General features: G+C 35.3%; 1 protein-coding gene across 1 annotated transcript in view; it reads left to right on the top strand.

Annotated features, from left to right (window-relative positions):
• The window catches only part of LOC106053220 (MAM and LDL-receptor class A domain-containing protein 1-like), a 107,682-nt gene that overhangs the window by 4,226 nt on the left and 87,339 nt on the right, over positions 1 to 16,117 (top strand). The window contains exons 2-4 of the mRNA XM_056043065.1: positions 10,543 to 10,717; positions 15,174 to 15,227; positions 15,733 to 15,861. Coding sequence (XP_055899040.1) covers positions 10,666 to 10,717; positions 15,174 to 15,227; positions 15,733 to 15,861 — 235 coding nt within the window. The 5' untranslated portion in view covers positions 10,543 to 10,665. The remainder of the gene's footprint in view (positions 1 to 10,542; positions 10,718 to 15,173; positions 15,228 to 15,732; positions 15,862 to 16,117) is intronic.

Genomic DNA, 16,117 nt, shown 5'->3' with positions numbered 1-16,117 from the left:
GTGACAGTTGTTTTCGTTGCTAACCTAATATTATTAATTTTTTCTTTTACGTGACGTTAAGTTTTTTAAACAAAGCACAGCAGAACATAAAAGAGAGCACTACAAAGAATTAACAAGAAAAAGGTTTTAAAAAATACTTTAAAAAACCAACAAAGCTTATATTAAGTGTAATTGTAACAATTAGTCTTAAGAGGATAAAAAGAAAGGAAAAAAAATGGATAAAAAGCAGATAGCAGTAGAGTTGCGAGGTTGAAATCTATTGTGTGGGAAGCGTGGTCGAGAGGCTAAGTGCGCTTGAACTTGGCTTGGCTTGGCTACCTAGAAGGGGGCTCGAGGTTCGACTCCCGACTCGGGCAGAGTTGCGTTTACTGAGCGCCTAAAGGCAGCACGGAAAACCAACTCCTAGATACCCCCTCCCCCCCACTGGTCCACAAATGAGATTGGACCAAAAGCGCTCTGAGCATGCTATAAGCATAAGCTTTATAAAAGCTATAAATATATATATATATTTATATATTCCAGTTTTATTAATGAACCAAATGCATATACTTATCTCATAAATTACGGACCTTTTATTCAAAAGAGAAGGGCTACGCCCTACGCGTAAAAAAGTGAAGTTCACCTTTCAGACTCTCCGATCTAGGAAGAGAAGAAAGTAAGGTAATCTGTTTCTGTGGCCCACTGTTAACGAGGGTTTCATGTGACCAGCACAGCGACCATACCAACCATAACGTACCCAATAGGAGCTCAGAGGCGTCCTAAAGTTCCCAAAATAAAAAAAATTCCAGTCTTCACCAGGATTCGAACCAGAGAACCTTCAGTTCGGAAGCCAAGCGCTTTACCACTCAGCCACCTCGTCTCCTACGCGTATCCTTGTGTTACTCCAGCCGTGTATGTTAATCAGGGACTTTAACTCTGCTAAGTCATAGGTTTTCCAGCCTTACTTCTGTACCACGCGCAGACATTAGATCTATTTTTCCCCTAGAAGATTTTTAAAAAACATGCCAATCATTTCCGGTTTACCTTACCTTTACCTATCCCTTAGTTTGTTGGACAGTTGGGTCACCATGCAAGATTCATCGACTGTCTTTCTCTATTTTTCTCTGTCTTTTTACCTTAGTTAGACCCTCTTTCAATGGCATGCCCTTCCATTCTTTTATGTTGTCCTCCCATAGCTTTCTCTCTCTCACAAATTGAGAGTCAGAGAGTTGGAGCTAATGGAAAAGAAAGAACTCAAAGAGCATATAAAACCTGTATGGAAGCCAAAGTTGCCACCTTTTAATGAGAACGTGGATCAAATGGATGCATATTTGGCGAGATTTGAAGTGCATGCTCAAGCTACAGAAATACCTAAAACTCAATGGGGAAGTCATCTTTATACATTATTACAGGGAAAGGCACTGCAAGCTTGTATCAACTTTTCTAAGAAAGATTTAGAGGATTATGACAAGGTGAAGGAAGTATTAATGAAAAGATACAACCTGACCCGTGGGTATTGGCAGATACCTTTGGTAGATAAAGCTAAACCACTTACAGCGTTTAGTAGTCCTTTTGGTTTATTTCAATTTAATGTCAAGAGTTTCGGGCTTGTCAACGCACCAGCAACGTTCAGCAGAATGATGAGAAAGGTGTTGTCTAATCTACCCCATGTACTGTGCTACCTAGACGACATCTGCATTCATGACATTACTTGGTCAGATCACCTACAACATCTAGAAATGGTTCTAGATACATTGAGGAGAAATGGTGTTTAACCGTGAGACCATCTAAAGTGGAGATTGGTTGCAAGAACATTTCCTATCTATTGAAACTTATTCACAACAGGGGAGTGAAATAGTAATGAGGAAAGAAAGAAAAGAAGAACTCCTTCGAAGAGTGGAAAAATAATAACGGAGAGAACGAGTTAAGGGCCGCTCGAAACGAAATTGAGTTGGGGTCCCCTTCCTTAATAATTTAGCATACACAATTTTCCTCATACTAATTGATACAATAACGTACTATTGTTACTGTTACTATTGTACGTCAACACACGAGTTCAAACTGACCAAATTGTCCCCACGAGATTTTAAGATGGGAGAACATATAGTAGCCTACGCAGGAAAAGGCCAGCATATTTTGTTTTTTCTGTCTCTCTCACTCTTTCGCTAACTTCTTTCTTTTTGTCTGTCTGTCTTCTTTCTCTTTCTCTCTATCTGCCTCTGTCTATCTCTCGATTTTTCTTCTTTCCCTATATATTTGTGTCTTTCTTAACTCTATTTCTCCGTAATTATTTTCCGCCTTATTCATATTTCCCATTTTGTATTTCACTTGTCTTATCTTCTTATTTAATACAGATATATAAGATAAGATACGAAGACGTTACTTCAAAAAAGAAGATGATTACGTCCTACGCGTCATGCATCTAGACATGCATATTAACCAATGCCTTAAATTCTGCCAAGTCGCTGGTTTTCCTGGCTAGCTCAGGCAACCCATTCCATGTTCTAATAGTGCTAGGGAAGAAGGAGCACTTGTACAAATTTGTCCTAGCATATGGAAAGAGGAATGTGCCTTTATCTGTGTGTCTTTCTGGGTATTTTATTAAATTTTGTTTTTGTATTTGAAGATTATGGCTCAGTGTTTTATGTATAATTGCTTCTTTACTTTTGAGTCTTCTATCCTGGAGGCTTTCTAAATTTAGTGATTTTACTAAAGGTGTTACTCTAGTCAAATGTGAATATTCGTTTGTTATGAATCTCACTGCTCTATTTTGTGTCTGTTCCAGTTTCTTAATGTTTTCTTGAGTTGAGGAGTCCCAAACAGAGGATGCATATTCTATTATTGGCTTAACCAAAGTTAAATAGCATTTTAACTTATATGTTCTTATTTGATTTATAGAAATTTCTTTTAATAAATCCTAATGCTTTGTTTGATTTTTTTGATAGTTTCATCAATATGGGGATTCCCTGACAGTTTTTCATTTATTATTGTGATAGTAAGTGTATGTGTTTTGCGTGGCTGGTAGTGCAGTGTGTATGCCTGTGTATGAAATGACCAGTGGACCTTGAGTGTACATGGTTGAGTGAACAGCAGTGTGTTAGGACTGTGTGTAAAAGGAGGTCAGCTTAGAGAACAAGTGGCTGGAGTAAAGAACATAATTAGAGACTAATAAAATCATTGTGTTTATTGAAGCTCCTGTTGGTTTAGTGTGTCTATTACATGGTGTCAGATGGACCGACTCCACCCGCCACAACCGCTGGAATTAAATGGCAACGTAGCAGAAAATTGGAAAAGGTTCAAACAATCCTTTCAGATCTATACGATAGCAAGTGGACTGGATACAAAAAGCAGAGAAGTCTATGACATTATTGCATGTGATCGGCCAAGAAGCAGTGCAAGTCTATAACACTTTCCAATGGACGGATAATGAATGTAATGAATGTGAGATTAGCAAGTCCTTCCATACACATCACTGCATTCTTTAAAAGTTCGAAAAGTACTGTCTACTGCCTATTACAATTATAACACCTAAGTATTTTGCGTTTTTAGTCTGTGTTACTGGTTTACCATGAATAAGATAAGTGGAATTATTTTTTTTTAGTTTTTTTTTTGTTACTGTTAATAACTGACATTTTTCTGGGTGGAAAGACATACTCCAATTTATTCCAATTTCTGTAATTCATCTAATTCTCTTTGTAAAATTTCTGTATCTTGTGTTGTTTTTATTGTTCTATATATTATGCAATCGTCTGCAAATAATCTGACTTTTGTTTCTGAACTAATGCAATCTGGTAAATCATTTATGTTAATTAAAATTAATAGTGGACCTAGGACTGTTCCTTGAGGTACACCTGAGATTACTGTTATTGGTGTTGATTTAGAGAATTTATTATTACAGTTTGCTCTGCAGCTGATTACTTTTTGGGTTAGGTGTTTAATTTTAATATATTTTTATAAACTCTTTCTGCCTTAGTGTCTTTAAATTTTCTATATAGGTTTTCCTTCCGTTTACACATTCTTTATTCTATTTTTAAATCAGCATTTATTTATTTTGTTTGATGTGTATTCAGTTGGTATATGATTTTCTATAATGTTTTTAAGATAGTTTTTAACAAAATTCCAGAGGACATCGACTGGTTGGTTATAATGTCTTTTTCTGATTAGAATGTTTGTTGAAAGTTTAAAGCAGCTGGGTATAGTTGTGTTAGGTTGCATTTGTTCCAGAGTGAGATTATTCTTTTGGGTTTTATATTGCTTTTATCAGTGTATTTTAATGATCCCATGGTCTGATAGACCTGGGATAATATCATAATCGACTGCTAATCCAGCCTGTTAGTATTGTTAGGGTTAAACTTCAATAATGTTTTTCTGTTAATCAGAAAATGTTATAATAATAATAATAATAATAATAATAATCTTTATTATCCGTAAGGAAATTTGTCTTACAATTTGTGCATTACACCAAACAAAAAACATTATAACTATAAGAAACCAAAGTGTGTATTGATAAGTGTAGATCATTTTTATATAAAAATCAAAGTTTTTGAACCCAAAAATTAATCTAATTTAATGGTATCGTCAATCAGGAGAGAAAGAGTTAACTTTCCATGTCTCTAAGTCTCAATATCTAGGTCTTTCCCTCTTCTTTTCTCTCTCATTAACTTTTTTTTTTGCACCCTAATCAAACTCTCTAACCAAATTTCAAAATCCAGAAGCTGTTTTTTTTTTTGTTTAAATCTGAAGGTGACTTGACAGTTAAACAAAGTCAAGAAATATTAAACCTATATAAATACAAAGAAAGAAATACAAATAGAAAAAGTGTTACGAAACTTATTTCACAACCTTTGCCCCTCATTCTTAAACAGGCCAGGTACGTTCAGTTGCCAAAAAGAACTGTAATTTGAGTGCACAAATATTGAAACGACCACCGAATTCTTAGAGGTACAGTACAGCTGTACTTTATGCTTCAGTGCAAAGGCGTCAACGTCACATGTAGAAACCTGTGGCGTAGCAAAAACGGGGCAAGTGGATCAATGCGCCTAAGCCCATGACACCAACGGGGTCCTTGAACGAAACTATATTACAAATTGATATTGTAGGCTTATCGAAGTCTTACTTTTACTTATAGTCCATCATGTATTTATCTTTATAAAATTATATCTTTTGTAATGAATCTCTTCTAAATGCATCTTTTGTAAATGAATCTCTTCTAAATGCATCTTTTGTAAATGCATCTCTTCTAAATGCATCTTTTGTAAATGCATCTCTTCTAAATGCATCTTTTGTAAATGCATCTCTTCTAAATGCATCTTTTGTAAATGCATCTCTTCTAAATGCATCTTTTGTAAATGCATCTTTTGTAAATGCATCTTCTAAATGCATCTTTTGTAAATGCATCTCTTCTAAATGCATCTTTTGTAAATGCATCTCTTCTAAATGCATCTTTTGTAAATGCATCGTTTCTAAATGCATCTTTTCTAAATGCATCTTTTCTAAATGCATCTTTTGTAAATGCATCGTTTCTAAATGCATCTTTTGTAAATGCATCTCTTCTAAATGCATCTTTGGAAATGCATCGTTTCTAAATGCATCTTTTGTAAATGCATCTCTTCTAAATGCATCTTTTGTAAATGCATCTCTTCTAAATGCATCTTTTGTAAATGCATCTCTTCTAAATGCATAGTTTGTAAATGCATCTTTTGTAAATGCATCTCTTCTAAATGCATCTTTTGTAAATGCATCTATTCTAAATGCATCTTTTGTAAATGCATCTCTTCTAAATGCATAGTTTGTAAATGCATCTTTTGTAAATGCATCTCTTCTAAATGCATCTTTTGTAAATGCATCTCTTCTAAATGCATCTTTTGTAAATGCATCTCTTCTAAATGCATCTTTTGTAAATGCATCTTTTGTAAATGCATCTTCTAAATGCATCTTTTCTAAATGCATCTTTTGTAAATGCATCTCTTCTAAATGCATCTTTTGTAAATGCATCGTTTCTAAATGCATCTTTTCTAAATGCATCTTTTCTAAATGCATCTTTTGTAAATGCATCGTTTCTAAATGCATCTTTTGTAAATAAATCTCTTCTAAATGCATCTTTGGAAATGCATCGTTTCTAAATGCATCTTTTGTAAATGCATCTCTTCTAAATGCATCTTTTGTAAATGCATCTCTTCTAAATGCATCTTTTGTAAATGCATCTCTTCTAAATGCATAGTTTGTAAATGCATCTTTTGTAAATGCATCTCTTCTAAATGCATCTTTTGTAAATGCATCTCTTCTAAATGCATCTTTTGTAAATGCATCTCTTCTAAATGCATAGTTTGTAAATGCATCTTTTGTAAATGCATCTCTTCTAAATGCATCTTTTGTAAATGCATATCTTCTAAATGCACTTTTGTAAATGCATCTCTTCTAAATGCATAGTTTGTAAATGCATCTTTTGTAAATGCATCTCTTCTAAATGCATCTTTTGTAAATGCATCGTTTCTAAATGCATCTTTTGTAAATGCATCTCTTCTAAATGCATCTTTTGTAAATGCATCTCTTCTAAATGCATCTTTTGTAAATGCATCTCTTCTAAATTTATCTTTTGTAAATGCATCTTTTGTAAATGCATCTCTTCTAAATGCATCTTTTGTAAATGCATCTCTTCTAAATGCATCTTTTGTAAATGAATCTCTTCTAAATTTATCTTTTGTAAATGCATCTTTTGTAAATGCATCTCTTCTAAATGCATCTTTTGTAAATGCATCTCTTCTAAATGCATCTTTTGTAAATGCATCGTTTCTAAATGCATCTTTTCTAAATGCATCTTTTCTAAATGCATCTTTTGTAAATGCATCTTTTCTAAATTCATCTTGTCTAAATGCATCTCTTCTAAATGTATCTTGTCTAAATGCATCTCTTCTAAATGCATCTTTTGTAAATGCATCGTTTCTAAATGCATCTTTTCTAAATTAATCTCTTCTAAATTCATCTCTTCTAAATTCATCTCTTCTAAATATATGTTGTCTAAATGCATCTTTTCTAAATTCATCTCTTCTAAATTCATCTCTTCTAAATTTATCTCTTCTAAATGTATGTTGTCTAAATTCATCTTTTCTAAATGCATTTTTTCTAAATGCATCTTTTCTAAATGCATCTTTTCTAAATGCATCTTTTCTAAATTCATCTCTTCTAAATTCATCTCTTCTAAATTTATCTCTTCTAAATGTATGTTGTCTAAATGCATCTTTTCTAAATGCATCGTTTCTAAATGCATCTTTTCTAAATGCATCTCTTATACATGCAACTTTTGTAAATGCATCCCTTCTAAATGCATCTATTCTGAAGCGCCGCGTTGTTTTACTATATAATGCTTATTGGCACTTAATGCGCTCTATAGACCTATATCGTAAACCTAAACCCGGCCCCGTACAAATTGACACAATCTTCTTCTGGAAAAAGATGGGCTTTAGGATGAGAGAATGATGTCGAAGTGTTGCGCGAATTCCTCCTCCCTAACATTTTCAGTGCAAGTCACTTAGTCACCTCCCCCCCCCCTCCTTTTCCCAAACTGCGCTAGCAGAAGAAAATCGTCAGAGAAAAAAAGGCCAATGATAGTATGGTTCAGCTGGAATAACCTTCCCAGTGTGCAGCTGAACATTTGAGGCCCACACAAGCCTCACCAGCCACATGAGAAGGCACCATATCACAGTGCAAAGCTCTCAGCCGCTTGGTGATAAAAGTGATCATCATTGAACCACGATGGACGTTTTCTTTTCGGTCGCTCCTTTAGAAATGAGGATTATTTGGTCTTGTCCCAAACCTCCCGCTGGACGACGGGAAATGGCAGGGTTTGAACTCGGGACCATCAAAATGCATACCAAACATCAAAAATTGCATCGAACATTTTTTTCTAAACTAGAGAAAGCATAATTTTCTGTTATAGAAAAACAAAACCTAATAAAATACCCAGAAAGACACAAAGATAGAGGCACGTTTCTTGTTCCATATGCTAGGACAAAGTCGTACACGTGCTCTTTCTTCCATAGTGCTATTACTGAATGGAATGGGTTGCCTGAATCAGCCAGGAAAATCAACGACTTAGCAGAGTTTAAGTCACTGGCTGACATGCATGACTAGATTGACACATAAAATGTGTAGGACGTAATTATCTTCTTTTTTTTTAGACGTAACGTCTGTAATCTATAAGAAAAGATAAAATTTGTGTAAGTGCGCATTTTGGTTGGCAATGGTCGCAAACACACAAAAAAATAGTAGGCAATTATCGTCCCTTGTGCAGTAACATAAATTTAGGCCTAAATATTAAAAACAAACACGCAATTAATTTGTGTATTTTGTACTTACTGTAAAGTTAACTGACTCTATTAAACAGACATTTCATGTCGCAAAGTCAGCTTGAAATATGTAGTTTCTGTATGTTTACTTTACTGTATGGTTATGACTCCGCTGGGTGTGGCAAAATATGTAGGTCACAGCTGGGGCTGCGTATCTGCGGGAAATAATGCATTCCTCATTAATCTTCGGACTCGAAGACAAGCCTTATTATTATTATGTTAGAAAAGAAAGGGTATTCATTCTCTGGCGCAGCCAGGGTCGAGTTTCGTTAAAGGGAAACAAATTTCATCGTAATCCCTTTATCAGTTTCCACCGAGGAATTTTCTGGTGATGTGGCAGGTCTGCAGCAGTACCGCCCTCTGACAGGCTGCCTGGTCGTGCGGTTTGCGCGCTGGACTGTCGTTCAGATTTATCGATGGTCCAGGGTTCAAACCCTGCCCGCCCCCGTCCCCCTGCGGGGGGTTTGGACTAGGAAGTAAACTATCTTCAACTCTGAAGGAACATCCGAAACATGTAAAACATTTTACAACAAACATTTTACATCGAGAATGTTCCTAGGAATGCCAAGGTTCTTGAAGGTATCTGTGAGGTCAGTTGTTATTATCCCCTCGGCTGATATAACAATGGCGTATATTGTTGTTTTAGATAACTTCCATAAACCCTTAATCTTCAAGCCTAGGTTCCCATATTTTCATTGCTTTTCCAACTCAGTTTTTCTTACATTATGAGATAGTGGTATGGCGATGTCAATAAAGGTAGCGGCTTTTTCTTTTTTTATCGATGAGCAGCAAATAAGGGCGATTAAAATCAACCGTTTTGTCGGTCAAAGTAGGTCTATCCCAGTACAGCAGATGATCAGTAGACTCGAAAACCTCTTGTGGTGAATATTTGTAATAAAGAAGAGTGTTCTTACCGATCAATTTGTACGTCAAAGCCAAGTGCTGGTGTATTAACTTTGCAACTTGGTTATGGCGACCTAGGTAAGCAGATTCCGATAGGGCTGAACATCCTGCCATAATGTGTTCAATTGACTCACCCACATTTCCACATTTTCGGCATTTGTCAACAATGTTGAGTTTTAGGATATGTTTCTCGTAATTTTTTGTCCTACTTACTCTGTCCTGTATTGCTGTAACAAAGCCTTCAGTTTCAGGGTAGAGATGACCTGTTTGGAGCCATGCTAAGGAAGCAGCCTTGTGAATGTTGTCCCCATCTAATAAAGCCGGGAATTTTCCCTGGAGTGTTTTTTCTTCCCTTTGGCTAATCTCATGCCCTACGTCGTCCAAACCGATATTAACATTGTGTAGGTTCAGAGGGGTCATATCGCAGTCGTATTTGCGTAAGAAGCAAACTAGTCCATTGCTGGATGAGTGCAGTTTTGATCTTTTTTTCTTTTTTTTGAAACTTGCGTCTTACACAATTTGAAGATGTTCTGCAATCCACAGCCTCCATCCTTCCTGGGCAGGTATAACCTTATGGTGGAAGATTATTATTATTATTATTACTTCACCTTAATTATTATCGTTAATTGTCATCATATTTAGATTTGATTTTCTATTGGAACACTTAATTCTACAAGAGATAGTTGTAACATTGCAATAAAAATTGAATAGATTATTGACCAGTTTTTAAATCAGCTTATGATCAGACAAAAAGCCGATTGCTAATAAAAAAAAAAGATAGCTAAGTCAGATTCTATTGCAATGTCTAATTAAGAACTTACAATAAAATATTAGGCTTTAGCAAATGAGCTAGCTCTTTGATGACAGAATACATTTAGATCTATTGCTTTTATTTCCGAACCTGTTGCCAAACCTCAAAAGTTGAACAAAAAATGTAACTCTCAAAGGTGGTGTATTTTGTCAGCCCTGATATAGTCATTGCCACTGCAAGTATTTTATCTTAGTGAAAAAAAAAATGGACCTAAGTCTGGGTCTGTATTGTGAAATATTGATGTAGGCCAAACATTAATTTTTAAAAGTCACTTGCTCTCTCAGATGTAAGTTTAGCTTATAAAGATTTTACCTTGAGCTGCATTAAAGTTTGGGTACTTTCCTTGAAACTTAGAGCAAATTAAAGTTATATAACCTTTATAACTATAATTATATATATATCATGATAATAAAAAGTTTGTCTTCGTATGAGTTGGCATTTTTCTATTGCATGTATAGAAATTATTTATTTTTTTCCTAACTATTAGTCAGTTTTACATTTTAGTTTGCAGGTCCTCTCTCAAAACACACAGTAGGAAGAAATAAAAAAAGCCTAAGTTGGCGTACACAATGAAAACACTCATAAGATTGGTCAAGTTTATTAGCTGATAAACGCGCGAATCAGAGGATGGAGGCAGGAAAATTAAAGCGGATTTATATTCAAACCTTTTTGCTGACAGGTAAGTTTTCTTACCTAAGAAACATTTTTTTAAAAATATATGGCTGCGTTATTTTTATACTGCGGATCATGCGTTGTATAGACAGTTGCGTTTCATTCGTGGCGCTTAATGATGAACGAATGACCATAAGGATTTCACTTGTAGGCCTAAGGGAAGAACTTTAACTCTTTCTCTCCATTATTATTTTTCCACGTTTCGAAGGACTTTTTCATTTGGTTCATTACTATTTCAATCCCCTGTTATGATTAAGCTTCAATTACAGTCGATCGTCCATTAGGAGAGAAAGAGTTACATTCTTTGTAATATTTTCCCCGTAGTAATTTACATGCATTATATTTATATGATGTATGACTTGTGAAGGTCGTTACTGATTAGCATGTAAATAACTCTTACTCATAAAATGTATTACGCTACTTTATACGAACGCCCTTTCATAAATGCAGCATAATGGCAAACGCAGAATAATTCAATTTTGCTTTGAATTACATTCAATCTACGGTACAAGGGTCCACCACCATATTCGGGATGGCTGCCTGCTCGTGCGGTATGCGCTCTGGACTGTCGTTCGGACTTGTCGATGGTCCCGGGTTCTTACCCTGCCCGCTGCCATACCCTGTTATGCGGGACGTTCGGACTAGGAAGTAGATTATCTTCAACTCTGAAGGAACATTTCAAGCAGTTTACAAATATTCTTGAGCTCGGACACACGCGCACATAGAAGCATTTATGTGTGTGTGTGTGTTTGTTACCGGAAAGTAGGAAATTCTGTATTCTATAGGATGCCTAGGCATTCTGATGCTTTATGGCAAATTAGAAAATGACTTCTCCATTTATCAACTTTGACTTTCTTTTGACTTTTGACTTAACTATGACTTAGATACTATACACAAAGATGTCAAAATTAACAATCCCAGTCTTCACCAGGATTCGAACCAGAAACCCCCCGGCGGTTCGGAAGTTATTAAGCGCTTTACAGCGCTTCCTAATGGGTGTGAAGGTGGTCTGTTATATCTTAAGTGGGTCTCACGGTGTTGTTATTTTTTTACACTCAGGATATTTTTCAAGAAGGAAATAACGATAAAGATGACTAATGGTATAATGACTAAAATGCATACAAACAGTGGTAGACAAGACTTTTTTTTTTAATTTACCCTTTCGTAAGAAGAAATTAAGACACCTTTTTTTCTCCTAAGTACTTTTAATAAAAAACTATCATTTTGTACTTTTAATAAAAAAAAATATATATCATTTTGTTTCACTACCGGTACTATAAAAAAATCTGATTAGCTTGACTCTGTAAGCATGACCGATTCTCGTCATTGTGTCTCATAATTAAATGCACACAGCATCGAGCTCCTCAGTGATACGACGTTTCAACCCAGCATCCATGTGTTTACAAATAATTGTTCACGTGACTTAGCAGGCTTGAAATCTCCTTCTAGAGTAAAAGTCGTGGAAGCAATATTCTGAAAAGATTGCCCAAAGTTAAGCCCGCACAGATCGCTAAATATTGGATTATTACACAGCTTACTTCGAGATTGGACTCCAGCTGAGATGTATTTGCTGACCGCCCAGAGAAAGCACGAACGCCCCTCCCAGATATCCCCCCTCTCACAATAGCAACAGGACCAAAACGCAATGAAGTATCAAGGACACGCGTACGTTATGTCATGACCAAACACCGCAGAAGTCATTAATGTACGACGTATATAGCCTATTGACTCGCTTCCCACTCGAGATTCTGTCAGTGGTGGAATAAAAGAAGCCAATAGTTATAGTATTAACAATAATAATAGGCATATTAATAATGATAATAATAATTGTACTTCAAGCGTGCTTCCTGAAGACACACTTGACACGTGACAGACACAGGAGCTGACGATAATGACGATAATAACAATACTGCACGAACCCAGCAGTCTACGCATTCGCGACACACTAATAGTAACCATCCTCATGTGTAATATTATAATACTACGTCAACGCACAATAGAACCTTTTACATTTTTGGTGACCAGTAGGCCTATGTGTCCTTGACACGCACGGACTTCTTGGAGCACTCAGGAACACGGACTATTTTTCGTCAGTAAGATCGCTACTGTGACAGTAACCAAAGTACCAAAATAAAAAACAACAACACTTTATTACCAGCATTTATTTACTTTTATATATCGCGTGATCACCACATTCATCTTGTACACTTATGTGGCAATTGTGGAAGCTTTACGGAGCATAGTAAACAGCCAAGGCAACTGTATTCTACATTGGTACAAAATTGTTGCGCCAGTTAGGGACAAATATCAACGTCATTGCCAAAATTGAGCTTATATCTGCTTCATCAGATCTAAATTTTTAGAACAATCTTTACAAGATCAGAACTGTCATCATCTGCATCAAGTCTACTTCTGTAATTAACAAAAGTTGGAAAATCCTGTTTCGCTGAGATATGTTGTTGGACATTGAACTCATTTAGGATGACATAGATGTCAAACAGGGGGGTCTTTTCTGTAGTTCACTTTCACCGTTATAAAGTGCAACCAACTGTGGTTATGTTTTATTAAAAGCTTTTACTTCCACACGAATATAAAAAGAATTTTTTTTTTAGAACTTTGCCTCTTGACAGTAATCTCCATTCAGTGTGAATTAGCAGAACATTTTGGACGCACCAAGCTCATGACAAAGCTTTGAGAAAAGTAGACAGTTTGAAACACAAGATCTCACAAAATTGAAAACCATAACATCGTTTTCTATTAAGGCTTCTTGTAATTCTACTTCTTTAATTATTGTGGCATTTACTAATATTTGTCGATGAGTTAACTCATATGGTTAGCATGGGCTTGCCCAGCTGGGGCCCTTACTGGGCCCAAAATCTTTGCTATCAGGGTTTGGATGATATTTGGTGACTCATTGTGTACCAAAAGTTGAAATCCAGACCAACATCCAAGCATACTTTTTAGACGCTTGCAGCCCAATTGTCAGAACCTGCGATGCTGTTAATTCGCTGCATATGTTGTTTGCAAATAAGGACGCTTTAATTGTTTTAACTCATATATACCAACGATGTGCATAACTGCACATAACTGTATTGTTGCTTAAAGAAATTCAATTAATTATTTCAGATGTAGATTTTTAACATTAAACTGCTGTTTTATCTGTATTCCGAAATAGGCTATAGGCCTAAGTAAAGAGATCATCTTGTAACACGCTCACAAACCACAATCTTCTCTATAACGTGTTGACGAGGGATTTTTTGGGTCTATTCTGAACTTTATGTTTGAGTGTTTGAAAGTTTTAGGTTTATCTTTTTATCAAGGTGGCATCGTCTCAAATGATCCTCCAGCGTAATTAGTTTTATAATATATCGTCATAAAAAAGCACTTAGGCGACCGCTTGTTTGACAAGGAAGGAATGAATCCTCAATTTTTAAAAAAATCATCGCTGTACAGTCTACATTTCTTTTTGTTAAACATTAATTACATGTAGACAAAAGACAAAATTAAGCTATTTAAATCAGTATTGAAATTAAATACAATTTTTAATTTCACAGTAGGATAAATATTTATAACTAAGGTAAAAATCATATATTAGTATATGAAATAATTACATTAATTATATATGACCCCCGTGGACATCTCATCGTGACCTATGACCTATGTCGAAGGTGCCGATCTCATAGACCCCCAATTTATTTGTTCACTTTCGTAGACCCCTTGGAAGTCTTCGATATCATAGTCCCCTGGGACTTTGGGAATCACTGATCTTGGTCCTAAGCACAGACCTGTATATAATATATGTCTGTGATCCTAATGTGAATTCTCCTCTCAAGTTTTATGCTTCACTTTTAGTTTCAAAATAATGTAGATCTAGATTATTCTAGATCTATATACAGTATTTCACATGATTACGCACACCCATTAGATCTAATTAAGATCTAGGCCTATTCCGATGAGACTTAGATCTATAATTTTCTATTGGATGTCCATTAAATGGCACAGAACTTAGGAATATTAGGATTTCGATGGTGATGCCAGGGCGCTTATTTCGACACTTGCAGACTCTATACTATAGTGACTTGTAGTGTATAATAGTCCTCCCCTGGGGCCTGGCCTGGGTAAACTCAACTAGATCTCGATCTAGGTCCAAATTTATTTTATCAAGACCCCCCCCCCCTTTTTTTTTTCCATTAAAAAAAAGTAAATGACTGATTATGATCATGTATAAGTGTTTAGTCAGTTTGGATATTATATTATTAATTGTTGAAATTGAAAAGATAACATTAAGATAATTAATTTAACATAATTTAAGACAGATCTATACTTCCTAGTTCAAACTAGACTGTAATTAGTCGTAGAACTCGTAGGACCTAGATTAGATCCCCATGCCCATGCCTATTGATTGTCTATATAGATATAAATCTAGATATATATTTATAAAAATATACTTTATGTTTCTGCAGTTGTCTTGATAACTCCAGCAGATTTAGTTCCAGTCTCTAATAATAATAATAATGGTAAGTAAATCTAATCATATGTGATGCATTGCCATTGTAGTATTGTATATGCCTACAATGTTTTACTGTTTGTGTATATTCTCATTTAGGCTCTCCTGCGCAACAAACCATCTGATACTAAATAAAAAAGTCATTTGTTGTCAGTTGTCTTGCACAAGTATATTAAATATTACTATCCAGATTACCTATTATCTTTCCATTGCTTTCTCTGTCTGCCTGTTCTTCTTTTTTCTTGGTACTGTTCCCTCAAGGAAGGTGTTTATAAAAAGCCCTGACCACCTTGTCGTATGGCTGTAGAGTTTAAGCTTGCATTTTTGACAGTAGTCAGCAGGTCTTCATGGGGTCCAATTGCTGTATTAGTCCTGTTTCTGATCTCTTCGTTTGTGATGCAGTCATCGTAAGTGATATCTAGGATCTTTTCCAACAATTCTGAGTGAACACCTACTTGTTAAATATTTATATCTATTTTAATCTATCTAATTATTTCGTTGATTCATTTCTTTAGGTTCTTCAAGTCTGGACTGCAACTTTGACAATCAAACAACATGCAGCTGGACCACACCAAGTTTTTCTTTGATACCATTTACATTCTTAAGTAACCACATTCAGGATCACACCCAGTTGTCAAAACAAGGTAAGTCGTGTGTGTTCTTTATCAAGGTGAGTGTTAATTAGGTGTAAGTTGACCTCAAATTGGTTTTCCTTTTTTATTTTACTTTATTTGACTCCTTAACTCCTTGACTCCTGTTAAATTATTCATGAGAGACCTAAATTATGAATATAACTACTTGTAATAAAAATTATAAGCAGTTCACTGATGCTTATAGGCTGATCTGTCATTTTTTATTCAGGGTCATTTTATGTCCTCAGTTGTTATTTACAGAGGTGCA

The sequence above is a fragment of the Biomphalaria glabrata genome, chromosome 10, assembly GCF_947242115.1.
Source record: "Biomphalaria glabrata chromosome 10, xgBioGlab47.1, whole genome shotgun sequence".
NCBI classification, from domain to species: Eukaryota; Metazoa; Mollusca; class Gastropoda; family Planorbidae; genus Biomphalaria; species Biomphalaria glabrata.
This window is presented reverse-complemented; position numbering and strand designations above follow the sequence as displayed.